This window comes from Chlamydotis macqueenii, chromosome 3 (genome assembly GCF_036417535.1).
Source record: "Chlamydotis macqueenii isolate bChlMac1 chromosome 3, bChlMac1.mat, whole genome shotgun sequence".
NCBI classification, from domain to species: Eukaryota; Metazoa; Chordata; class Aves; order Otidiformes; family Otididae; genus Chlamydotis; species Chlamydotis macqueenii.
The window spans coordinates 66,628,146-66,653,513 of NC_141558.1; the positions used below are offsets into that span (position 1 = coordinate 66,628,146).

General features: G+C 43.8%; 1 protein-coding gene across 1 annotated transcript; it reads left to right on the forward strand.

Annotated features, from left to right (window-relative positions):
• The first annotated feature begins 1,353 nt into the window (after positions 1-1,353).
• Positions 1,354-18,090, forward strand: APMAP (adipocyte plasma membrane associated protein). Its single transcript, XM_086745592.1, has 9 exons — positions 1,354-1,454; positions 6,031-6,147; positions 9,099-9,214; positions 11,924-12,016; positions 14,028-14,144; positions 14,782-14,956; positions 15,413-15,547; positions 15,918-16,110; positions 17,242-18,090. The coding sequence occupies exons 1-9, from the start codon at positions 1,363-1,365 to the stop codon at positions 17,449-17,451; spliced, it is 1,248 nt and encodes a 415-aa protein (XP_086601718.1). The 5' UTR covers positions 1,354-1,362; the 3' UTR covers positions 17,452-18,090.
• Positions 18,091-25,368: the final 7,278 nt, after the last annotated feature.

Below are 25,368 nucleotides of genomic sequence, written 5' to 3' on the forward strand. Positions count from 1 at the left end.
ACCTCTGCAGGGCACCTTGTTCATTAAGAAGTGAGGAAGATTGTGTTTCGCCCTCTGCATACCACATGGATAACCCTATAGTTGTGACGCAGCGACAGACACTGAACATCCTCATTAGCCACTTCTCCCGTTACCTCCAGCAGCTTCTGGAGAGCTTCCAAAACCACTCTTAGCTCTTGCAACCCTCTGGCAAGTGTCTCTGACAAGCCACAGAAAAGGATAGCTAGAAAGGCAGGTCCCCATCTCCTCACTTTGTCTTTCACTACTGCAGCTGCCCTGATTTACTCACTCAGAATTTACTGGCAAAATGGAGGCTGTTTTCCAGCCTGACACAATTACATTCAGGGGCTGTCTCTGTGTCCAGTTAAAGCCACAGAAACGAATTTCATCAACAAGTTTCTGGTTTTAAACTAAGCAAGAACAGATGATACTTTTTCAGCTTGAAAACATACAGTTCTCAACAGGGAATTGTCTTCTGGCTGAGTCTAGAGGCGCAGCATGTTTTTCATGGCAGTGAGCCTTGCTTTGTCCTGGACAGGATTTGGGGACATAACCACCTTTTGGGGTGGAAATGGTCACGGCTATGCAAAATTACCACAAACCTACAAACAATGGTCTGCCACAGCAGCTTTTCCCCTCTTGCTTCTGTTCCTCTGCAGCCGGTGTGTATCTGCCTGGACTCCGTGTCTGCAGTGACAAAGCTTCCTTTGGCTTTTTGATGTGCTGAGGCTGGGAGAGTGGAAACCCAGGGCTTTTTAGTGCTCATCCTGCACCTGGCATGCAGAAGACTAATTTAAATTTATTTTTCTGCCTGTTGGACCTTGGGGATGCCATTTTCCTCTTCTGTGCCTCAGCCCTCCGCACCCCCACGAACCTCACAGGGAGGAGAAGTGGACTCCCATCCAACAAGGACCTGGGATGAGCACCCTCCCCGTCCCACCGGAGACTGTTTCCCCGCCTCCCCGGGGACAGTCGCTCCCTCGCGGTTTCCGGGCGCCATCTTGCGGGCCCCTGGGGCTCAGGCTCGCCGTGGCCAGGGGAAAGGGCGGCTGCAGCACCAGCCCTGCCCACGGCATCCTCAGGCTCGGTGGAGCCCGCCGAGATTCCCGCGGCGGCACGGCAGCCACACTGCCCGCCGACGGGGCGGGAGAAAGGACCCGGCGTTAGCCCACAGACCGAGCCGCCCAGCGCCGCCGAGACGACCTCCGCCTCCGGCGAGAGCGGGGGCGTGGCCTGCGACCCCGGGGGGCGGGGCCACAGGGGCGGCTCCTGGAGGGGTGCGGGGGGGCGGGGGGGGCGGGGCCAGGTGCGGGGGGGAGGGCGGGGCCAGGGGCGGGCGGCGGGAGCGGCGGCGGCAGCAGGATGAATGAGGCGGAGGGTCTGCGGCAGCGCCGGCCCTTCCGCCCGCAGGTCATCACCGAGGACAGCCCAGCGCAGGAGGCCAAGGAGGGCAGGTGGGGCCGCCCGGCGCGGTCCCCCTCGACTGGGGAGGGAAGAGGGGCCTGCCGGGACTGTGGGGGTGGGGCAGGCCTGGCCGGTGGGGAGTGGGCGGTGTGACGGGGTGCTGAGGGCCCGGGCCTGGCCGGTGCGAAGGCGGGGGGTATTCGGCTTGACCCCAGGGAAGGGCCTGGTCTGGCCGGGGAGCCGAGGAGGGGGGGCGGGTTGGGAGGCTCTGGCCTGGCCCCAGCTGTAGGGTCCAGCCTGAGGGAAATCCGGCTGGGAAGTGTGCTGGGAGGGGAGAGGTCCCCCCGCCCCGGCCTGACCCGGTAAGGGAGGCCCAGCTCTGGGGTCCGGGGAGGGGCTGTCCTGGGCCAGAAGGGGTGGAAGGGGCCGCCTGGGTGCCCCCGGGGCTGCGCAGGCCGCCGCGGGCCTGGGGAGCGAGGGCTCAGCGCCCCTGGCTTGGTTGGTGCACGGGTCGATGCTGGGGCACCCGTGGGGCACCTCGGGGCACCCCGGGCCCCCAGCACCCCGGCTCTGCAGCGGCGCTTCTCTCTCCGGTGCTCACGCTTCTGCTGGAGGTGGCTGACAGGGGCAGGGCCTGCACACCTGCTTCTGCCGAGCCGTAGAAGAGCTTTTAACAACAGCAAAAGATTTAATTTGTGACTGATTTTTTTTTCCAGTGGATCTGTTTAAATACTGTTTATTTTTTTTTTGCTAGTCAAGAAATAAGTTATCCCTTTATGGCTTGCACAGTTTTATTTTGAGTGTGATTAAGTCCTGTGTAACTCTGGTTAATCTGTTTATATTTGGCAATAGTTTAATCTGCTGTTTAAAGACTACTCTATGTGTATCTGAGATGGAATAACCTTATAAATGATCCATTTGTTTGTGACTAAGTTAAATAATGTTCCATTTACAATCTTCTATTTAGGAATTTTATACAGAATTGGCTTCACTGTAACTAAAGGCAATATCTGCAATAAGAAAGTGGTGATGTTTGCTTTGTCTTCCACTGAGTAAAATGGTTGATGACTTGTAATACTTTGGTTCACCATCTATTATGTCTCTTCCTATTTGAGTACCTTGCAGATTCTTATCTCTGCCCTTCAGGGTCATCAGAAAGAAGGACTGTGTAAGGTCACTTGCATGCATAGCCCCTGTTTTTGAAAGACAGCATCAGCATCTTTCCGATTGAGAGATGACTGTTCTTGGCTTCAGCTTCTCTTGGTAACTTTGCTCGCAAATCAGTTGAATTTCTAGGGCTCTAGCAATGATCCAGAGTATCCACAGGTCCTGTTCTCGTGAGACTGTCCTGCATGAAACCAGTGGAAGAAATTCTGGAGGCTGCCCTTTTTCTGGCTGGGAGCTGTCTCAGAAACTCTTAATGACAGCTGCTTTCCCTTCCAGCCTCCCAGTAGTTCTTCTGCCAAGAGGATGAGGCAGCCTGGACTCACTATGATGACCCAAAGTGTTCTCTTGCCAGCCTACTATCTGTATTCAAGAGCTGGTGCAATGGCTTCTCATTTTACTTCTTAGTGACAACTAAATTGCTGTTATTGTAGCTGGAGTCCTGCTAAGTTGCATTGTTGAGATTTGTGGCTAGAGTCCATATAAGATTAATCATCAGAGACACAATTAAGTAAGGATTTCTGTTTTGCTTATTAGTGTTGATAAACTGAACTATTACTTAAGCGATTCTTTTCAGTGACCAGTCAGTAACTTCCAGTTGTCTGTATTGGGTATGCTTTGTTTGTTTACTTTTATAAGGATTCTGAGCAGCTGACTTTTAATTTTTTAAAAAAAGTTTTTGGGTTTTATTTAAATTCTTGTGGTTTCAGCAATGTCTAAAATAGGTTTTGCAGGTTGCAGGCTTGAAGTGTGGGTTTGCTTGTCATCTCATTATTCCTGCCTTTTTTCCTTTATGATCAATTCCTTGCAAGTTTAAATGGGATCAGAAATACGACCTTTACTTAAACCATGCTTTTGGGAACTTTAATTAAGTTTGCCTTGGCACTTGAGTTCCCATTCATCTTTATCTGCTTCCTTTTGTGTGTGAGCTGTTCTCAGGTGTCACAAAAATGCTTAGGTCTCTGCTCACCATACTTTTAATCTTACAGTATTGAGCCTTCATCTTTTGAAGGGCAGTGGAAGGACAAGGCTGACAGCTGAAGTCTTTGTGTAAACTTGGGGATCGCCTCATATCTCTACCACCTGCTCTCGATTCCAAGTCCGAGGGGAAACAGACTGAGAGGCTGTCGCTTGCTCGAGACATCTACTGTTAGTGCAGGAAGTGCTGAATTCCTCCAATTAATTACAAGGGAATTCTGGCTCTTGGGAAGTATGAAGAGGTCAGCACAGATGAGAAGGCTTGTTTGAGGCAATTTTCCAGCCTGGTCCAGCTCGGATGGAGACAGACTTAGTGCTGTGACGCTGCTGAAATTCATGATGGGAGGGCTGCACTTGAATGCAAGAAATAAATTTTATTTTTAAATATATCTGAGAGCAGGAATACTTGGGCATGCTGGTGGAAAAGAAGTAGTCTCAGGTGGTGAGTGCCTTGGGAGAGCTGGGGAAAGTGTGCTGACCAACACCAGTAGTGCAGACAATGATTTTTGGAGTGGGCTGAACTGTCTGTGGCTTTGGGCTAGCAGCAGCAACAGCTCTTATAATGGCAGACTGTCAGCGTCTTTGTAGCAGTCACCTTGGTGTAGCCTGGTGATTTGCATGGTGGCTTGTGATGGCCCACTGAGTACTGTGCAGAGCTGGAGAAACTGGGGCAGGCCTCCATCCTAACCGCCTGCGTCTGCTGCCAGAAGAGAGGGGCTGGCAGCAGTTAGTTGTGCCATCGGGAAAGAGCTGTGATGGATTATGAATATTCCAACTTCTGTACGCTGTCTGTGCAAGCAGTGACCAAATCCAGGCCTAGTTCTGACCTTGCTGTTCCAGCTGATAATGCCAAAGGTTACCCTGATGCTGATATCAGTATTGCAAGTACGTGCCATTAGCTCTCCAGTTGAGATATTTGTGCTCTGGATGATTGGCTGATGAGGGACGAAACAGTGGAAATGGTTCAAAGATTAATGCAGAACCGTCAGGCACTGTTTGCCTTTATTTAACTGATACTGGAGGAGACTGACTGGCCAGTGGATGGTTCAGAGTAGCTAAAATCGTGGCAGCTGCTTTTCCAGTTCAAGACTGGGATTTGTTGAGCATGGGTCTGTGCCTTCCTCTGTAAATGCCTGATTGATGCCTCTAAACTTGTTGAGAACAAAACCTGTTTTTCTCCTGTGGAAGAACAGTTTTTTACTTTTTTTTATTGTATGTTTTGATGGATAAATAGAATATACTTAATTTATTTTGTATGCTGGGGCTTGAGTTTCAAACCAATGTTCACTAAGTTAAGCAGGCATTCATTTATCGTCCTCTAATGGTTGTTGTTTTAGTTGAACTTCTAATCCAAAATTTGTGCGGGGATGGAAACCATTGCCAAAATTGAAGATCAAGTTAAAAAAAACCCAACCAAACAACATCACCTTCCCCTTCCTCCCAATTCTTGAATTTTTTTTTTTTTTAATCAGCTGTAACTTGTAGCATGCTTGAAACCTGTACTTGAGAATACTCTGCCTCATAAGATGCCAGTATGCTGAGACTGTATGAATATCCCTTCCTCTTACCATAACCAGATCAAAATGGACCTTAAAGGTCATTCAAGATGGTGATTGGGCAAAAGTGTTTCTAGTTCCTTTTGTGAAGAAAATAGACTGGTAAAGAATTTTTAAAGACTATTATATCTTAAAACAGCTTAGTATGTTAATCCACACCTGGGTCATGACAATCCCAGGCACAAATACAGGCTGGGCGGGGAATGGATTGAGAGCAGCCCTGAGGAGAAGGACTTGGGAGTGCTGGTGGACGAGAAGCTCAACATGAGCCGGCAATGTGCCCTTGCGGGCCAGAAGGCCACCCGCATCCTGGGCCGCATCAAGAGGAGCGTGGCCAGCAGGTCGAGGGAGGTGATTCTCCCCCTCTACTCTGCCCTGGTGAGACCCCACCTGGAGTACTGTGTCCAGTTCTGGAGTCCCCAACACAAGAAGGACATGGACCAGTTGGAGAAGGTCCAGAGGAGGGCCACAGAGATGATAAAAGGGCTGGAGCACCTCTCTTATGAGGACAGGCTGAGAGAGTTGGGGCTGTTCCGCCTGGAGAAGAGGAGGCTCCGGGGAGACCTTATAGCGGTCTTCCAGTACCTCAAGGGGGCCTACAGGAAAGATGGGGAGAGGCTGTTCAGTAGGGTCTGTTGTGACAGGACTAGGGGTAATGGTTTTAAAATAGAGGGAGGTAGATTTAGATTAGATGTTAGGAAAAAATTTTTTACAATGAGGGTTGTAGAACACTGGAACAGGTTGCCCAGAGGGGTGGCTGATGCCCCATCCCTGGAAACATTCAAGGCCGGGCTGGATGAGGCTCTGACCAACCTGACCTAGTCAGGGATGTCCCTACTCCTTGCAGGGGGGTTGGACTAGATGACCTTTGAAGGTCCCTTCCAACCCTAACCATTCTATGATTCTATTTCCTTTCTGGTTTTGGCAGTACTTACAGCAGTAAGGTGTTCCGTGTTACCTTCTTGACTTTGGCTGCATCTTTAACTGTGCCCCTGCTTGGAGTAACTGTTCTATTGGATTGTCCTATAGACCCTCAGCCTATAAGGTAAGTTGTTGCTTTGTTTTGAAATAAATGTTACTGAAGTGTAACTTCTTGCATTATGTTCTATTTTTGTTTTTTTTTTTTTTTTTTTTTTTTTCAGCAACCATGGAAAGTGGTTCTAACTGGATTAAGAAATTGGGGAGTGATTGCAGTATTATCCATTGCCATGGCTTGCTTTGCCTACCCAGTCTATTTCTGAGCCATTTCATGCAGTTGTGTGTCACTACTGATCATTGAAGGAGCTGTATTACTTTCTCTGATCATTAATCTAGAAAATTATTTTCTGCTGTCAAGCTGTCAGTGGAGCTTTTGATTACTTACGTGCACTGTTGCCTTCTGTGTGACAAGAACCGCATTTTCACTAAGGACCAAGCTGTACACCTGTTATTGTAGCTCTGTTAAAGAAAGATTGTTTATCTGAGGATGGAAATTGAAATGGATAACCTAACTGGGTTGATTTGGTGCTTTGTACTAGTGGAGGCAGCTGGTGATGTTACATTTAAATGCAGATCTCATAAAGCAGTGCAGCTAGGTAATTTCTGCCCTGTCTGAATTTATAAATATCTGAATCAAGGCCTGTGTCAAATGTGTACTGTAACAGGGAATCAATAGGGTGGAGTCAGGCAGTTCAATGCTTCTAGCATTTTGAAGTAAGTGAAAATGCTCAGTCTGCTAAATATTTCTGATCAACCTGATAATTCCTTAATGGAAAGGAACACCACCACTGTAAATATCTCTAGAGTTGAAAGAAGCTCTTAATGTGGTAGAGTAGTACTTACAAGTCTTTCCAATAGGCTGGTGGACATAAGCTGCCTCATTGCCAATTATAAGAAAATGCTTTCTGCTGTGCTTGGATTTAACAAAAACCCACTTCCCTGAAATACACTGTAACTGAACAGTACTTCTGAAAGCCAATCGAATATGTCTATAATGCTTTTCCTATTATATAGTCCTGTTCTAATTCTGATCCAGATTCTGCATGCTTACATTTCTTACTTTAAGTCCCTTTTTACAGGACCAGCAGAACTATTCTGCCTGAATCACTGGCTGATATTGCTGTATGTTCTTAATTAACTTATTAGCTTCACGGCCAGAAGTGTTTCCAGTCTGTACAATAGATAGGATGACTCTGTGCGATGTTTATGAAATGTTTTGAAAAAGCCCAAGGAGGTAGATGCTGTTTGAAGCAATCCCTTCTGTGAAAGAACACGTGGAAATCTTGTTTGCCAATAGTGGTGTTACTCCATTAGGCATTGGAAATCATGAGGAATAAGAGGGGTGAGAAAAAACCAGATGTGATCTGTGAAATTCCTGCAGCTCTGGTTTATTTCAGGTTCTTTCTCTATGAGCCTGTCTTTGATCACAGGGAGGATTTTCTGCTTGCAAACACAACCGTCCAAAGTTCCCAGCAATTGAGTTTCTTATCATTTTCTAAAACTTTTTAATGGTTGGAAGAAGGGATAGAAAAATGAATTTACGTTAGCATTGTGAAGGCAATTCTATAGTAAATCTTCTGTGGATAAGAGCTAGTAATTCAGTTGGCTTTACCACTGCAGTAATACATATTTAAAGGAAAGTTTGCTGTCTGTAACCAGACAGATAAAAGTAGGCATTTTTCTCTCCTTTTGAATTATTTCTCTTGCGAACCTACCTTCCTCAGTTGTCATGGCTTTTATAGTTTACAATTTCAGTTGGCTTTTTCCCCCAGTCACCGAAGCTCTAGAAGCTGTAATGATTTTCACCATATGGGCAGTAGAGTTGCAATGTGGCTGGTCACAAATAGGTCATGGATCCTGTGAACCTGGGCAAGTTTTGGAGTCAATCCTCTTCTTTTTAAGATTCCACAGGTGGAAATCATTTGCTTATAGTCGTATAAGGAGTTATGTAAAAAAACCCCAAACAAACAGCTGAAAAATTATTTTAAAACTTGGCCTAGGGAGCTTTAGCATACCCTTCTGAATGAACACCTAATGAGCTTACTCCCTTGGATATGTATGCTGCTTTAGTAATAACTTGAAATCATTAACTTGTGGAGACTGAGGTGGTTTACATGTGTGCTTTTAAGAACCTAAGAAACTGAAACATATTTGAATTTGTTAGCACAGTTAAGTCTGGTTTTGGAGCACAATGCTTTGGAGCCTACTATTTAAGTTGAAGCTGTGTAGGCATCTTACTGCTTCCCTTCTCCATGTCTCTGTAGTTGCTTGAAACTCCAGTTGGCTTGAACCTGGCTGTTTATGAGAATAAGCACGTACAAGACTGGACCTTATTTTGTCATTTTGAGATTTCAATTCAATACTGTTTATGTGAAACTTATTCCTTTGAGTTGGTCTTTCTCTATGGGAATGCATTCAAGTAATGAATGAGGATATGTATGTCCTGGTGCTCAAACTACTGGAACACTTTTTTTTTTTTTCTAGCTGTATGTTAATTAGTTATTAAAAATTATTTTTTTTCTCCATGGTCAACATGCTGTGTGGTGTCAGATCTTGTTGTATTGTAAAACACCAGGTTTTTGAATTTTAAAACCTTTTGTTTAGGAATTCACATATATCTACTTAGGAAAAATATTCTGGTACAAACAACTCATTCATCTGAGTAAGAAAGCAGTTATTCTTTTGTGTTGTGGTAATGCTGAAATCCTTTGCCTTTGTAAAGTAGACGAACTGGGAATGTGTTCTTAGACTTGAAGCTGTATAGATTTCCAGATATGTCCTATGAACACATAACTGCAACTTTTCTGACCAGCAGAACCAGAAAATTATGATCCTCGATGAACAAGAGTCAGTTTTTCAGCTTGTCAGCTTTGTTTTCTTTTTTGAAATATGCTTTATGTAAAGCATAGGTCAGGTTTGCAGGAGTTGGCAAACTAAGAAAAAAATGATCCAATATGTTACTCAAGAGTGTTTGCAGATTTGTACAAAGGATCATGAGGTCTGTTTTCTGTTTTGCAGTTTGAAGGAACCTCCCCTCCTGACGGGTGTGTTAGAGCCAAATATCAAGTTACGAAAAGCTGAGCGGTTATGGGAAAATCAGCTGGTTGGACCAGAGTCCATTGTCAATATTGGGGGTAAGCACTGACAAAATAAGCTTTTAAAGAAGTGTCTTTAAATGTTGCTCCATTGGTCAGGGTTTGTTTAGCTATGTAGCTCTGAGATAATAAACTCTGGAAGCTATTTTGAATATGCAGATTTAAAAAAAAAAAAAGCTGTTATGCAGCAAAATCTGGCTGCTATATACTACTTTTCTCCTCTTTCCCCGGTATAAAATAAATCTTGTTGCCAGATTAAAAATCCCTGTCTTCCAGGAGCGAAAGCATGAGCAATGGAGTCAGGGGCTACTTACATTTGGAGGAAGAGGTTCTGTTTTTTCATTTGGCTAGCTCTTATCTGGAATTAATATTTACAGGGTACTACCTACTCTTTTAATGCTTATTGTCTCTGAGGCAGCTGAGTTTTGTGGTGTTAATTGTTGCTTATGTGCTATTTATCAATTTGAGATTTTTTTTTTCTGTCATAGTTACATTTTGGTGCTGTTGCATGCATCACAGGTGCCATCCTGTACTTCTCTCTTACAGCATGTCTGTCCTCACCAAGTCACAAACACATGCTGCCTCTGAGCAGTTCCCTAATGATGTGACTAGGCTTGTAATGGCATGGCACCCACTTAGTAGGAAACCAGCTTTGTGCAACAACCCTCCTGAAGGCTAGAAACTTCTCTTGGCATGAGTCCTTGACTGTTTTCATGTGAACAGGAAGGAGTGTGGAAATTGCAAGCAAGGCCCTTGCTGAAACATCCTTCAAGAGGTGCTCAATAGCCATGTAATTTATTTTTCTTCTGCTGTTTCTTCAAATAAATTAGTAAAATATTTTTAAAAATTATTTTACCCAGCAAGAAACTACTGTAAATTCCTTCCTCAGATTACACTTTTTCTACCTATCTCTGTAACAACGTGCTAAAGTGATTACCTGAACCTACTGATTCTCTTCTGTTACCTAGTTTCATCAGTCTCATTGGAAACACTTTAAGGGAGCCTTCCTGCAAGGGTCAACAGACCTATCGGTGAAATAATCAACCTGCCGGGGAATAAGTTTTGTGTGAATAAATGTTGACATCTTCTTACACCCTTTTAAAAGTTTAATTAGCAAACATAAAACTTCAGTTAAATTTCAGATGAAAAAGTCCAAGCAATGGGCTCTACTAATTCAATGTCTTTCATTTTGTTTGGTGATATGGAAAAGTTTGTGTGCTGTTTGTATTCAGTGAATCTGTCTTATGCTATCACATGGCGTGGCATGAATACAGTAAATTGGCAATGCTTTTGGTTTGGGTGATTGTTCGATTGCTACGGTTTTTATAATTCTCCAGAACTGAGACAATATGAGCATTGGCAGGTGTCCAGCAACCTATGTGAACTATATCAGAATGAAAAGTTTTATCTAGTCAGTCTCTCTTTGAAGAGTGATAAGATGGATGCAATGCCTGATCACATTTTATGAAGATGTAGAAATTTGCCCAGAGGGACCAATCCAATGACTACCCATTAAGTCCACCTTTAACCAAAGATTTGGACCACTTATGGGTGAAAAGCTTCATATCCCATATTCATAACTCCTAAGACTTAAATTCTTCCTCTTCTTTTGGTGTTGGAGGAAATCTAACCAAATACTCTTATTTGCCTTTATCTTTCCCGTACCCTCTTTATTATTTTGCTATGACTGAAGAAGATTCTTACTTTACTACATCTTACATGAGTTCTACTTCATGTTTGAGTAGCATGGTAATCTGGTGAGGTTTCTGCCAACTGGAAAAGGGGAAACATAACCCCCATTTTTAAAAAGGGAAACAAGGAAGACCCAGGGAACTACAGGCCGGTCAGTCTCACCTCTGTGCCTGGCAAGGTCATGGAGCAGATTCTGCTGGAAACCATGCAAAGGCACATGGAGAGCAAGTAAGTGACTGGTGACAGCCAACATGGCTTCACCAAGGGCAGATCGTGCCTGACCGATTTGGTGGCCTTCTCTTATGGGGTTACAGCATTGGTGGACAAGGGATGACCAACTGATGTCATCTACCTGGACTTGTGCAAGGCATTTGACACTGTCCTGCACAACATTCTTGTCTCTAAACTGGAGAGACGTGGGTTTGACAGATGGACCACTCGGTGGATAAGGAATTGACTGGATGGCCGCACTTGGAGTTGTGGTCAATGGCTCGATGTCCAAGTGGAGACTGGTGACGAGTGGCGTTCCTCAGGGGGTCAGTATTGGGAGCAGTCCTGTTTAACATCAGAGGGCTGGAGCACCTCTCCTATGAAGACAGGCTGAGAGAGTTGGGGCCGTTCAGCTTGGAGAAGATAAGGCTCTGGGGAGACCTTATGGCGACCTTCCAGTACCTAAAGGGGGCTTATGAGAAAGATGGGGTGAAACTCTTCAGCAGGGCCTGTTGTGACAGGACTAGGGGTAATGATTTTAAAATAGAGGGAGGCAGTTTCAGACTGGACATAAGGAAAAAATTTTTTACAATGAGGGTGGTGGAACACAGGAACAGGATGCTCAGAGAGGTGGTGGATGCCCGCATTCCTGGAAACATTCAAAAGCAGGGCTCTGAGCAGCCTAGTTGGAGATGTCCCTGCTCCTTGCAGGGGGGTTGGACTAGATGACCTTTAAAGGTCCTTTGCAACCCAAACTGTTCTATGATTCTAGTAGAAGGATCATGTAGAAGGATGTTTGCCACTACAGTTTTGTTATCAAGCTAATCACACCGGTTGTTTTTGCAGATGTGCTATTTACTGGGACAGCTGATGGGAAGATTATCAAAATTGAAGATGGGGAAATACAAACAATAGCCCGAATTGGCCACGGTCCTTGTGGTGAGTGGCAGCTACCTGAAAACATCTGGGTCAGGGCTTGTGTTGATTAAACTGGTGTTCTGTCTGGATTACTCATGCAAGTGTGTATCTTCCTCTGTAGAGATTTGTAAGAGAAATAATATTTGTATGAATGAAGTATGAGTGGAAATATGTATATAAGCACTGGAAAGAACAGCAGAACAAAGGGCCAAAGGTCCTTTTGGTAAAAAAGGACACTGTTCCCAGCAGTAAAATTTAGGAATGTGCGGGTTTTTTTTGTCATGTCAAGACCTGCACTCGTTGTAAGGCTGTGGCACGGGTGACTTGTTGGTAGAAGATTCTGCATCTTAACACTGGGAGGAAGACGAGGTTGAAGTATATCACAAATAATGTTCCTTTTCCTGTTAGTCCATCTAGAAAAAGCACGTATCCTAAACAAGAGAAAACTGGGCAGCAACCTGGCCTAATATTTATGGAAGCTGAATTCAGCAAGATTGAGGTGAAGGGCCACCCCATAAAAGCTGAGGACTCCTAAACAAGTGTGAGTGAATGAAATCTGAGATAATGTGTGAATGGGAAAGATCAACTTACTTAGAGAGTTTTGAAAATAAATATAACCTTCCCCATCTACAGAATTTTGCCTTACATTTTGTTGTGCTAATTTCACTTCCTCTGCTTGTAAATACAGTTTGGGGTTGTGACGGCTGTGCCTGCTTTAGCAGAACTCTTCCATTGATCATGATATTTCTGTTTTCTCACCACTAAATTGCAGCGATTTCTTGTTGAATTCCACATCTCATTCTGAACCACTTATTTGCTTCATTTTATGAGATTTCTGGAACTGAGTGAGAAAAACTGGTAGTGGCTTATTTATGAACAGAACCATTTCTATGGGGAACCTTAACATTGGCCATTTCTGTACTGCCTGGGCAGTCTGAAAAGCCTGGCTGGTGTTTGTTGGAACTGTGAGTGGTTTTGTTTATGATAATGATGTAGAAGCTTACATGAGGTTCTGCAGCCCTGCACTGGTTGCCAGGTCGACAGAAATTATGGGCAGGAACTGTTGCTGTCTTTATGTACCTCGCATTGACAGAGTCAGCATTTTAGCTATATAATTTTATGTGGATGTTCACATGATTTGGCTCTGGGCTGATCTGGAAACACTCTCTTGGCTGCCCAACAGGTAGGACAGCCTTAGTGCTGACAGCCAACAAAGTCTGCTTCCAGCCTATAGGAAGCTGGACTTCCAGCTGCTGCTTAGGCGTGAATATGGGTTGGGATGGATGTGAAGAATCACATTTCCACTGCTCATTTCCATTGGACTTGTGCAGCTCGGGAAAGGTGGGAAAATTATGCTGTCCTATTTCTTTGAGGCCAAAGAGGTACTGGTGAGCCTAGATGTCGTCTTGCCCTCCTCAAGTTGGGAAGGGAAGTGGAAAGGCTGTAGCTGATTACCTTCTCCAGAAGTTTCTCATGCTGATCTTTCAAACTACAGATGTTCTGAAGTTCTTAGTTCTTCAGGACTCAAGTAGACACAAACTTTTCAGGTTTGCAGTGTTCCCCTTCCTCCTCCTATGGAAGTCTTCAGTATCTGTGTCTTGAGAAACTGTCTGTTTCATGACAACATTAGACATTTCCAGAAAAATAAAGTTCAAAGGTGTGCATGTACATTTTACTCTTCAAAAAAATTTTATTTAAAAAAAGAGAAGAAAAAGAAACCAGTAATAAAACAGATTATTCTGAGAAGAAGCATTTAGTTAAATCCAATTTTCTGATATTTAACCCTACTCAGGGTACCTGTTAGCTAGCTACCAGCCTGGCAAACTATATAGAATTGCCTCTAGACTGGTGAAAGCACAGGGATACCTGTTTACTCGCACCTAGGGAAGTAAAAATCACTTTAATGAATCTGTGTGGTGCTAGCCATAGAGTTTTGTTAAGCTGCATCTTGACCTATGTAGGTGGCCTGAGTGCTATTTATTTCTATTTGGAAAACCATTTTAATTTTTTTTTTCTTTAATTGTTTCCTAAGGAACCCGTGAAGATGAGCCAACATGTGGAAGACCACTTGGCATCAGAGTGGGGCCAAATAACACCCTTTTTGTGGCAGATGCTTATTATGGACTCTATGAAGTTAATCCTGGTACAGGTATGACTTTTCTGCTCAGAAGTTCTCTTCCACTGACAAATCTGAGCTTCATTTGCAGTTTTGCCAGACACTGCAGGCAAAACAATGCCTGCGTTTTTTGTCAAGTGCTTTGGAGCTGCCTGGATGAAATATGCCATGCAAGAACTTGATATTTATTTTCTTGTAGTAATTACTCCTTCTGTATATCTGTCTGTCTGGATCATAGTTACCAGTAGTTTATCTTCTGGTGACATATGCTTTTGTGAACCTGCTGATGTTTTAATGTTTGTTCCTACAGATTTATGGGGAAAGAGGGAGTAGTGCTTGGCTTGTTTGTATCCTTCTACAAGGTTGGGACCCAGGTGTGTGCTTGGTTTCATATGAGCTTCAGAAATGTGAAACGTCTGGTACTTATCAATGGGCAACATCATCTGCTGTTTCAGTTTTTCTGAAGAGTATTTTCTCCTGTTCATTCACATTCAGTGTTGAGTTGTTCCATTACAACCCAAAACCTTAATACTTAACAGAGGCACAAATGGAAAAAAACGTTAAGTGCTTGCTAATTTCATGTTAGTGTTTAACTGCTTTCCAGGGCAGGACATACAAAAGCTTGCCTTGTATGTCTTTTTTTAATTATTCTTCTTCTTTTTGTAACCAGGTGAAACCAAAATGCTTGTGTCAACCAAAACACTAATTGAAGGTCAGAAATTGTCATTCGTAAATGATCTTACAGTGACCCGCGATGGGAGGAAAATCTACTTCACTGACTCCAGTAGCAAATGGCAAAGACGGGACTACTTGTTCTTGATTATGGAAGGCACAGATGATGGGCGGCAAGTATCTCTTCCCCAAGGCATTTAACTTACTGTAAACTCAGCTGTAGGCATAGACTTCACCACTTCCTTGGTCTTCAAGTTTTTTCTCTTTATAAACCACCTGTGCAAACACTGCAGTGCCCAGGAGAGGGTGAGAGAATGTGTGAGTAATGCTAATGAGACCTGCAGTGAAATAAATGAGATTACTCTTTTTCCTTCAAGAGGACTTGCATGGAACATCTATTTTAAAAGGGAAGGTGTTTGCATTATGTTCAGCCTAAATCCTTCACAAATGCTGCCAGTCTCAAGTGGCTTAGTATTTCTCCTGTGTTCATGAACAAATGCTTCCTGGCTATTCTGCCTTTTTAACTTAGGTGAGGTGCATGTGAGGGAACGTAGAATGCCTGGAGAATGAAACCAAGATGAAGAAATACTTGTCTTCACTCAGAAGCTTATATAATGCTTTTTTTTTAGCCTGCTTGAATATGATACAGTAACAAAAGAAGTGAAAGTCTTAATGGTGGGGCTGAGGTTTCCCAATGGTGTCCAGCTCTCTCCTGCAGAAGACTTTGTCCTGGTGCAGGAGACAACCATGGCTAGAATCAGGAGGTGAGTATGACTTTGCTGAAATTATTACTACTCTCTGTTTAAAACTTATTTAAATAAGTTGAATGACGAAACACTACACTCTATTCATGCCTAGTTATCAATGGAAAAGGAGGTGACTTTCCTCAGTAGTTAATTTTTTCTTTCACTATAAACATCCTGACTGCCTAATCTTTGCATCACGGTCTCCTTGAGCATAGTGGAGTAAGCTGACTTTTTCTGGGGAATGTGACTGTGCTGTATTTCTCTGTACCAAAATATGAAAAAAAAAAATTTTTTTTTACTTTTTTAAGTTAATTCCTTTCAGGACTTTTATTTATTACTTAGACTGCTTGAGTTAAGATGTCCTAATCCTATTATCTGTAACTTTCAGGTATTATGTGTCTGGGCTGATGAAAGGTGGAGCAGATATGTTTGTTGAGAATATGCCTGGTCTTCCAGATAATATCAGGTTAAGCAGCTCTGGAGGATATTGGGTAGCTATGTCAGCTGTCCGGCCCAATCCTGGATTTTCTTTGTTGGATTTCTTGTCTGAAAAACCATGGATTAAAAGCATGATATTTAAGGTAAAAAAAAAAAAAAAAAAAAAAAAAAAAAAATCACCTTTAATACAGGAATGGAAGTGATAAATATTTGTTTGTCTTGTTTCTTCATCTGCACAGGAAGATTGAAAAAAATTTTTTTAGTACTGTGGTTAAAACTGTAGTTGTCCCCAGGTAGAACAGTCCTTACGTATTCATAGGTAGTAAAGTAACATTTGCCTCTCTGATTAGCAGGTACACATCTCTTAAATTGCCTTCCATCTTGATCTCAGGAAAGAAAAAGGGATTATCTCTGTCCTAGCCATGCAGTAATACAGGATCTACGTTTGCATATGTGAAGACTCCACCTTTGTACCCGAAGTGCCTAAACTATTTATTTCCAGGTGTCCCAAGAGCATTTGGGAAGTCTGACCTGTTCTACCTAGGCATCCTAGGAGGCAATGTGTATGTGACGTATGCTGCTAGGTGACACTCTGTTCTGACTCAGTATGCCTGTTTTTATGCCACACCCCCCTTTAGGATGAGGATGAGCAAGAATAATGTATTTTGTAAGGGATATGTGATGCTAAAGAACTGGAATGGTGCTTTTTAAATAATACAAAGACTTGGAAATACTTCTCTTTTCCAAAAAAAACAACCAAACAAAAAACCAACCAAACAAACAAACCCAAAACAAAAACAACAAAAAACCAAACCAACCAAAATCAACAGACAGTGTTTAGGATGGAAGTGCCATTTCAGCTAAACAAACTCTGTGCTGTCCCTGTAAAACCTGTTGTCTTTCCTGGTGCAGCACAGGAGCCATAACAAACTGATGCCATGCGGAGCAGAGCGTGATGTCTTCTGCTTGGCATCAGCTGTACCAGAACAAGCTCATGTCTGCTGTGTGGACATTCTTTCAGCCTAGTGCTGGAGTAAAGTAGTTTTTTTGTGTGTTGTTTTTTTTTTTTTTTTTTTTTTTACAGTTGGCTTTTCAGATGCTAAAGTGTTAAGCCTGTGTAATAGTGTTTACTCAAAATGTGTGATTATTTTCTTAGCTGCTTGTTCCAAGGAGTGTGTAATGGTCTTTGGTCCTGTAAGTGTCTGAGATCTAATTGTGGAGAACAAATTATTTTGTTGTTAATTTTGTTTTTTTTTCTGTTCTTTTTCTTTTAGTTGCTGAGTCAGGAAACGGTGACAAAGTTTGTGCCCAAGTATAGCCTTGTTGTTGAACTTAGTGAGACAGGATCCTACAGAAGAAGCTTTCATGATCCCAATGGAGTGACAGTAGCTTATGTTAGCGAGGCACACGAGCACAATGGATATCTTTACTTGGGCTCCTTCCAGTCTCCGTTTATTTGCAGACTTAATCTTCAGCATGTTTAACTGACCATCCATGATAAAGTGCCACTATCCTATAATACTCCAGAGGTACGAAGGAAGCATGTGCTTTGAGGCGGTGTGTGACCAAGGACAAAAAGTGAAAGACAGCCTGTTAACGTGCAGTAGCACTGTTCTGTTGCCATAGGAAAATGTACAGCTTGCAGTACCTGTCCTCTTCCTTGGTTTGAATGTTCTTGCTTTGGAGTTGGCATGCGTAATTATTAATATCTGAGGAGTATGGTGAGTCATCTTCATATGGTTATGTGCTGCTTAAAGAAAAAACATTGCCTTTCCATACCCAGCCCTGTTTGGAGTCATCTTAAACAGACATCATCTGTCACCTTTAATGCAACTGTATGTCTTCTTACACTGGAAGGAACTGTGATGTATGGAATTTAATTGTGTATGATTTGGATTGAAGAGGATGTCTTGCATGTGTTTATTTCTGTTTTAGAACCTCCTGTTCAGGAGCGATTGCAGTGCATGTTCTAATGTCACACCATAGTGCTGTGGTAGAGGCAGCAACATGCAGAACATGCCTAGAAATCTAGTTATACCATTTGGGTTTCTTCAATTCCAGCCTGTGTAATCAACATCAGACACTACAATTAACTGTTAATCAACATGCAGAATCAAATTTCATCGTTGTCTGTGGACTCCTGTGTTTCTTTATAGCACCGTAGTCAGATGATGAGTGAAAGTTGCATTTCTCATGTTACTAAAGGCTAGTTCCAGCAGGTTTAAAAAGGGTCACTTGTAGTATTTCCTCTGTGTTTACCAGGTCCTGTAAGTCTCCTGTTCATTACGTAGGTGGCCATTCCTGAGAGGCGTGGGAGGGAAGAGGGCCAGCTGCAGGAATCCTCTTCAGCGTGCTTTTTATGGAGAACTGGTAAAGGTTTTGGGGAAGGTTGGTGTCTGAAGATGGATGTGGACTGAAAGAGACCCTGTGAAATCTAGTAACAGTGGATGAGGAAGTCTTTTTCTGGAAAATCTTGGAATGCAGTAATAGCTGCTTTCTGGCATCTCCAGAGGAAATGGTTTACTTCCTCTGTTAACAGATACTCCGCTTGGTAAATCCAGAGAATGCTTTTCTGTCAACTACTACAAAGGATGGGCTGTGCTTTTACATTTTAAATAAGAGGTTTTGCATCTTGAAGAGCTAAAGGGGTTACTTCAGCAGCTGTGTGATTTGGTGGATTGATTTGTGCTTTGGGATTGAAGACTTGGCTGCTCTCTCTTTTTCTGCCACTGGGTGATAGTCAAACATAAACGTAGGCTTTGCTCAATTTCCTCACCTTTGAAAAGGGAAATAATAAAGATTTGCTTATATATAATGAAAAGCACCAAAGAAGGGGAAAATGATATTAAAAATGTCATCTGCTTTCACTGGCCTTCTGCACTTGTCTTTATTAATGGAGGGATATGCAAATGAAAGTGATTACTTCCTGTCAGTGCTTCTGTCACCTTGTTCTGTGTCACTACCAGGCTGCAGCAGTCCTGTGGCAAGTAGCTGATGGTTGCTGGGTCAGGCTGACTCGTTCCTGTACGGGCTAGGGACTGCAGGCCCTTTTTTGTGATCTGTTGGTTTCTGGATTTGGGAGGGAGCTCAGTAAGAGGTAAAAGAAGCTTAGTAGATGAGTTGCTGCAGGCTCTGAACTTTGGTCCAGCTGAGCCCTATCTTAATAGTTTGTGGACAGAGATGGAGTGATACTGTGGGAAGTTTGAAAGGTTGGAGAAGTGTGACCTGCCTGAGGGGGGGCAGACTTGTTGCTGTGGGAACTCTGAAGAAGGGCTGAGAATGGGATATGCTTGCAATGTCTTTCTAAGAAAACGCAGCACAGGGCAGGCTGTTTAAACAGCAGCTCATTAGCATTGCTCTGCCAGCCCTTGCACCTATTTGTCCTGTTCTGGTGGGATGTGAAAGTTGAGCTTGATGGGATCTTAAACTGGGATTGCAAAAGCAAGTCTGTTGTGGGCCTTGTTTCATATTGGTGCTTTGGTAGCCTTGGGGCAAGCACAGCTTTGCCTGTTACTGCATAGTTACCTCTAGCGATTCGTTTGCCGAAATATCTAACTGAATAACTTGTGCTGTTTTGGCATGCCAAATGTGATGCTGTTTGTGTGACTAATTCCCTTTTAAGACACTGTCCCTGGAGTTATGAAGTAGGAAAGAAAATAAGTTGTAGTGCTGCTGATGCTCAAGAGGAATAAGATGCGTGAAGAGTTGTCTCTTGGGAGTCTTTCGGTTCTGATCCTCTTTCTACTCTTCTACCTCCTTACTACTTCCTGGCTCCTGTTGCAGACTAACTTGGTACACTGATGATACCATGGTCCCACCAAAAATTTCTTGAGTCTTTTTTAGTTCTCTCTGAGCTCTGTAGCAAGTACAGCAGACTCAGGGGTCATGTGAATAACTTGCTTTTCTTGGGGAAGGGGAAATGAGAATGCCAAATATGAGAGGTATCTAACAGTGTGGTTTTGTCTGGTGTGACTTTTGAGTGGTCTAGTCCAAACTGTCAGACAGTGGCCAGGCATAAGTATCTTAGGGGCAGATGCAAGAAGACTAGAAATGGTTAATCATGGCAGAACTGAAGCTGAGAAGCAACTTTGCCTGTCCTAAAGATGATGTTCACTGGGTCTGTTGCGTTCTGAGCTCTTCTCTTAATCCTGTGGTAGCAGAGAGGGCTGTTCTGCCAAATGCCACAGTTGAGAAAGGAGGTTGGACACCATGGAGATATTGGAGCTGTCTGCACAAGAGCCTTCCTATGGGAAGCAATTTGCCTATAAAATCCAGCAAGTCAGTGGTGAAGGCTAGTGCTGTAGCATGGAGGAAGCTGAGCTGATGCCTTGGGCACCTGGGTTCTCTGTTGGCCCTGGCATCTCATGAGAGTTCAGTGACTACTGCTCCTTTGTGGCTGGTGGTGCAGGTTCTTTGCTGGCCAGACTTCCCCAGCTGTACAGAGTGGGCCTCCAGCTACAGCTGCATTAGAAATAACTGCAGGCAGACAAAAGGCAGGCTCTGCACTGACCCACGGGCTGGAGGTGAATTCTAGTAGTAGGGTTCAGAGGCAGGCAGGGATTCATGCCTATAAAAGTAGTTATAGTTCCTGATGTCTTGCCCTGCCTGTTGTTGTGTCCACGCCAGGCAATATAAACTTTTCATTGTTCTTATCTGTGCTTCATTGGAAAGTAGCTGAATAGCTGTCAGTCTAAATGAGTTTGTCTAAAGGTCGAGCCTTTGGACAGAGTGTGCAATTCTTCTCAATTTAATTTCTCAGAATGAATAAAGCCTGGCTGTCCAGCCTCTACAAATAGTGAGATTTCACCTGCTATAGGTCCAGTCAGTCAGCAGTTCTCTTAAAAAAAAAAAAACAAAAAACAAAAAAACCAAAACAAACAACAAAAAAAAATAGAGACCACTGAAGTCTGTAAAGCACTGAATATAAATACGGTGAGTAAATAGGGTAGGTGGCACAACTTAATGTCATTCAAATCTATAAACTTTGCATGGTAACAGGCAGGTAACCAGGCGTGTGGTATTTCACTTGTCATAAGCTCTTAACACTTCATTATAGCTGGAGCTTTATGGACATAGACATAGGTCAGTCTTTTCCTCAGAGGGAGGTGATCTGGCTGTTTCCTGTGTTTTGATACTGACCTGAAACTTGTCTGCAAGGTTTTTCAGCACTGTGCTTTGCCCTGCAATTCAGAGCTCAACCTGAAGCAGAGTGGGATGGTGGCATGTGAGGCACCGGGGTCTAGGAGAAAGTCAGTGTGCTTGACGCTTCCTGAGAGACATGTCTGGCCCAAGACCACCGATGCCTCCATGGCCACTAAAATTGAAAGGAGGCCAATTGCTGTTGTGATAGCTGTAACATTGGTGGGGGGCCAGGGTAGAACTGCAGTACTAGGTAGAGGTGTCGGTTTAAATGTATCTTAACCTGTATCTGAATGAAGAGTCTGCATACTGCTAGTTCAAGGAGACCCAAAGTCTGCACGGGCTGAAAGGAGTGCCTTTTCTGAGCTCAGATGGTGTTGGCTGCCATTCCTGATGCTGTGCTGGGTCCTGGTAGCACGTGCTTTGTTTGCAGAAGTGGAGTGGTCTGCTGTAGAACCCAGATAAAACAGGCTGACTGACACACAGCTCTTTCATTACTCAGCATAGGGATGCTTAAGAACACTATTTTCGTAGAAGCTCGGGTGCTTTTAATCCCTGACGGCTCCTCTAATGCAGTCCTCCCAGAGTAATGCAGTAGCATTAAAATGCCTGTGGAATGAACAAACTGGCATAAATTTCTCTTGGTGCTCCTGTGAAGACCGCTTTTGTGGGCTCATTCTGCTTCCACAGAAGTGTGAGTCAATGGAATGTTGCAATTTCAGATGGATGGTGACACATCTGCCTGGAGCAATGGGGAAAGCTGGAACAAGTCAGACTTGGAAGAAAACAACTCTGTCTTTTTGCTTGATGATATCAGTGCAGGAACATGACACCTTTGCAGCTCTGAGACTGGCTCTTCCTTAGTGTGGACACTCACTCATATTGGAAGAAGCAGGAGCATTTACAGCAGTATCCAAAGATCTTGTCAGGGCAAGATTGTTTTTTGGTGGCAGGAGAATGGGGCTGTGGCGCCCTAAGAAGGGAGGGACCCCTCTCTGCACAACTCAGAGAGGAAGCACCCCAGGCTCCTCTGGCTTACCCAAGCTTCTTTTGGGACAGACTATGGGATGTGGAATTGGAGAGCAATGCCCTGTCTCCTGAAGGGCTTGGGGAAATCTTTGCTTTAGTGTAAGGCCCTGCAGTAAAACACCCTGAGGAAAAGGGACTGAGCTGGAGTACAACATAGCTGTGCATTTCAAAGATATGTTGTGTTTTGCCTTGTTGGTGGGCCAGATGTTTCTGTAGGACACAAGTATCAAGATTTTGCTGAAGGTATTTAAAATGCTATTCCACAGCTAACTGCTCTGTCCTTTTTCTGGAGCAAACTTCTCCTATAGTAGAGCTGCTGGAAGAAAACTCATGTATGCGCCTGACACTTTTATGCAAAAGTGGGTATCTCGGTGTAAACAGCTGATGAAAGTGATTACAAAGCCTTGGCGTAAGTCTGATTCCTTTAAATCTGAGTCTGCTTTGTGGCATTAACCTTTGCAGATGAGGTGATAGCTTCCTAAGCTTCTGGGTCTGTCTGCTCAGTGATCACAACAGAGATCTGATGATCCTGACACTTGGGCCTTCTCATCTAACTTGCCTAGAAAACAGTGCTGTAAAAGAATAAGCACACAGGGCAGCTAATTTTTGCTGCTCTGTTTGAGGTAGGGATTGAAAAAATTAGCAGTAAGTGACTGTAGTTAGCTATATACAAGTGTTTTCCTCTGAGCCAGCAGAAGTCATGTCTCCTTATCTAGCTGCTGCCAGTTAAACTCTGTCTTGGTTCTGTGCAGCTGCATGCATGGCTCCCCCAGCTGTCAGTGGATCCCGGTAGTCAGTCAGGTTGTGAAACTGGTATAGAAAGACCTTTCAGGTCCTTAATGTGGAGCTGCTGATGTGAAGAGAATGCAAAGTGGGAAGTCTGTCAGTCAGCAATGCTTTATATTTTGGTGGCAGGCAGTTTGTTTCCTATGCAATCTAAAAAGTAGGAGTGTGAGGAAATATTTGCATAGTAAAGCTTTTGAGGAAATGCACATCTCTGCCTGAGGATCACTGGGTGCTGTGAAGCTCTGGTGAAACAGATCCTGGCTTGGTTTGAGTGGCACTGTGTGCACGGAGGTCTCCTCAGTGTGCAGCCAGTCCCTCCACGTGGCAGACTGTTAGGGAACTCTTGTCTGGATGAGGCTAAGGAGGTAAGCAGATGAGCAAAGAAGGTATGTCATGCACCGAGCCCAGTGCTTCCAGCATACTGGAGAGAGATCTGAAGCTGAAGGAAGCTGCTCCTTCAGCTTGTTTGTAGCACTCCTGCATGATCCCATACCTCTGAAGCACCTGTCCTAGAAGCTCTCAATGTCACTGCTGGGATTGTTCCTTTTTCCCCAGCATGTGGGGCTGGCAAGAACAGCTTTCTCTTCTCTCCTTATGCCCTAAATCTTTACTAGCAATATTTATTTTTATTTAGTTGCCTTTGTAGCCTGGAATAGATGTCAGAGCCTCAGCAAGCTCTGCAAGGTATGAGCTCCCTGGAGTGAACTGCTGAACAGTTCACCTTGTTGTAGATTCTAGCAAAGATGCAGAGAGCAGAGACGTTGGCTTTTTGACTGCTGCGTGTCATTATGATTAAATGGTACTTAGCTGCAGTTCGTTAGGTCAGTGCTAGCAGTGTCCTGCTGCTGCAAGACTCCTCAATTGTGTAGATCCTTCCTGAACAAAGTGCTCTGGAGTGGTAGAAAGCTGACTTTAGCTCTGCTCCTTTCTTTGGTGCTCATGATCACTCTGTTACCTGGGAGGTTTGTCAGCCTGCATGATGCCGGGTTCACCTGGCTTTAACTTTTGTTTCTTTGATAAATGGGGAAATGACTCCATGAGGAGGTTGAGATTAAGCCCTTTATACCAGAGGCTTGAAGGGTCACACATGGGAGACTGTTCTGTGGTGTGCTTCCCGCCTGCATGAATCTGTGCATACGTAAGCTGACTGTGAGCTGCCTTCTTGCCTCCACTGTGGCTTGTGGAAAGGCAGCTGATGTCTGTTACTGAGTACCAGGTTGTCCTCCTGGCTAACAAAAGAAATGTGAGTCTGTCTGGTCTCTTCTGGGCTCAGGGTATCTGGAGCTGACAGCCTGGTTGGAAGCCCTTGGCACTGTGTGAAGCACTCAGCTGAAGTGGAAGAGGGATTGAGAGCATTGCTAACTCATATGAGATTTGGAGAGTGGCTCCTTTTGCCCTCTTACAAACTTTGATGTGGCTTGGTTTTTCTGCTTTATGAACAACTTGAGCCACCATAGTTGGCTTTCTTTTTCCTTGTCTTTGGCATCAGGCTGTCAGTGGTGGCCTGTGTTTTGGATGAATGTAGCACCACATGGTGGCCTGGAGCCCTTCACTGGCCTTTCTTGACTGAGTGGTTATTACAAAGGCTGAAAGTGCAGGTGTCACTGCTAATGAGAGTTGCAATATTGGTGCAGAAAGGTGATAACTATCAGAAAAAGGGGTGTTTGGAAAGAAAGCATTCTTTGTAGCTTAGATCAAGGCCCTGTCCACTTATAAGTGCTGGTCTGTGTAGGACTGAACATGGGCTCAGACTTTATTGCTGTTTTAAGGCAGCAGTTACCCAGATCCTTCCAAATAAGGGCCTTAGTCCAGTGTAAGCAATAATCTGCCCATGCATGAAGAGTGAATGCTGAAGGAATGGTAGATGGCCACCTAGAGAAGACCATCATTCTACTAAACATGAATAAAAGCTGTGGTCAGACAGAGATTGAATGTCTTATTTTAACCTGAATGAAATGACATCGTTTAACCTCAGCAAAAATAGGCTTTGGGAATATGATTGGGTTTATTCATCTTAGCATTTGTAATGATGCCCTTTCATAGTCTAGATTAGCTTTTGATTAAAGTAGAAGCACTAGTTAGATTGTAATTTCTGGGCAGTGGGTGTGTTTCAAGACAGCCTTATCCATACTCTTATCTTGAAGAAAGAACAACTCTACCTCACGCATTCCTGACAGATCTAACCTTTTCTCTAGCACTGGAGACTCTTAAGACTCTTTTGTGTATGTGTGTGTATCCTCAGACAAAGTATCCCCTTGTTGCAAAGCTTTCCTCAGTGTTGTAGTCACATGTGCTGAGGTTTAGGCTTGTTTACATCATAGCTGCGTGAAGATTCATCACATAATAAAGCAAGTCCAACAGAGCTTCCTGGGTGTGTTCACACCGCCTGGAAATTGCAGCCAGAGGGTGGATGGCTCTCTACTGAATGAATGACAACACGCCCTCAT

Coding starts and splice junctions, on each gene's coding strand:
- APMAP (XM_086745592.1), top strand. CDS start 1,363: ATGAATGAGGCGGAGGGTCTGCGGCAGCGCCGGCCCTTCCGCCCGCAG. Junction 14,957..15,412: donor GAAGGCACAGATGATGGGCG/GCAAGTATCTCT, acceptor CTTTTTTTTTAG/CCTGCTTGAATATGATACAG. Junction 15,548..15,917: donor ACCATGGCTAGAATCAGGAG/GTGAGTATGACT, acceptor TGTAACTTTCAG/GTATTATGTGTCTGGGCTGA.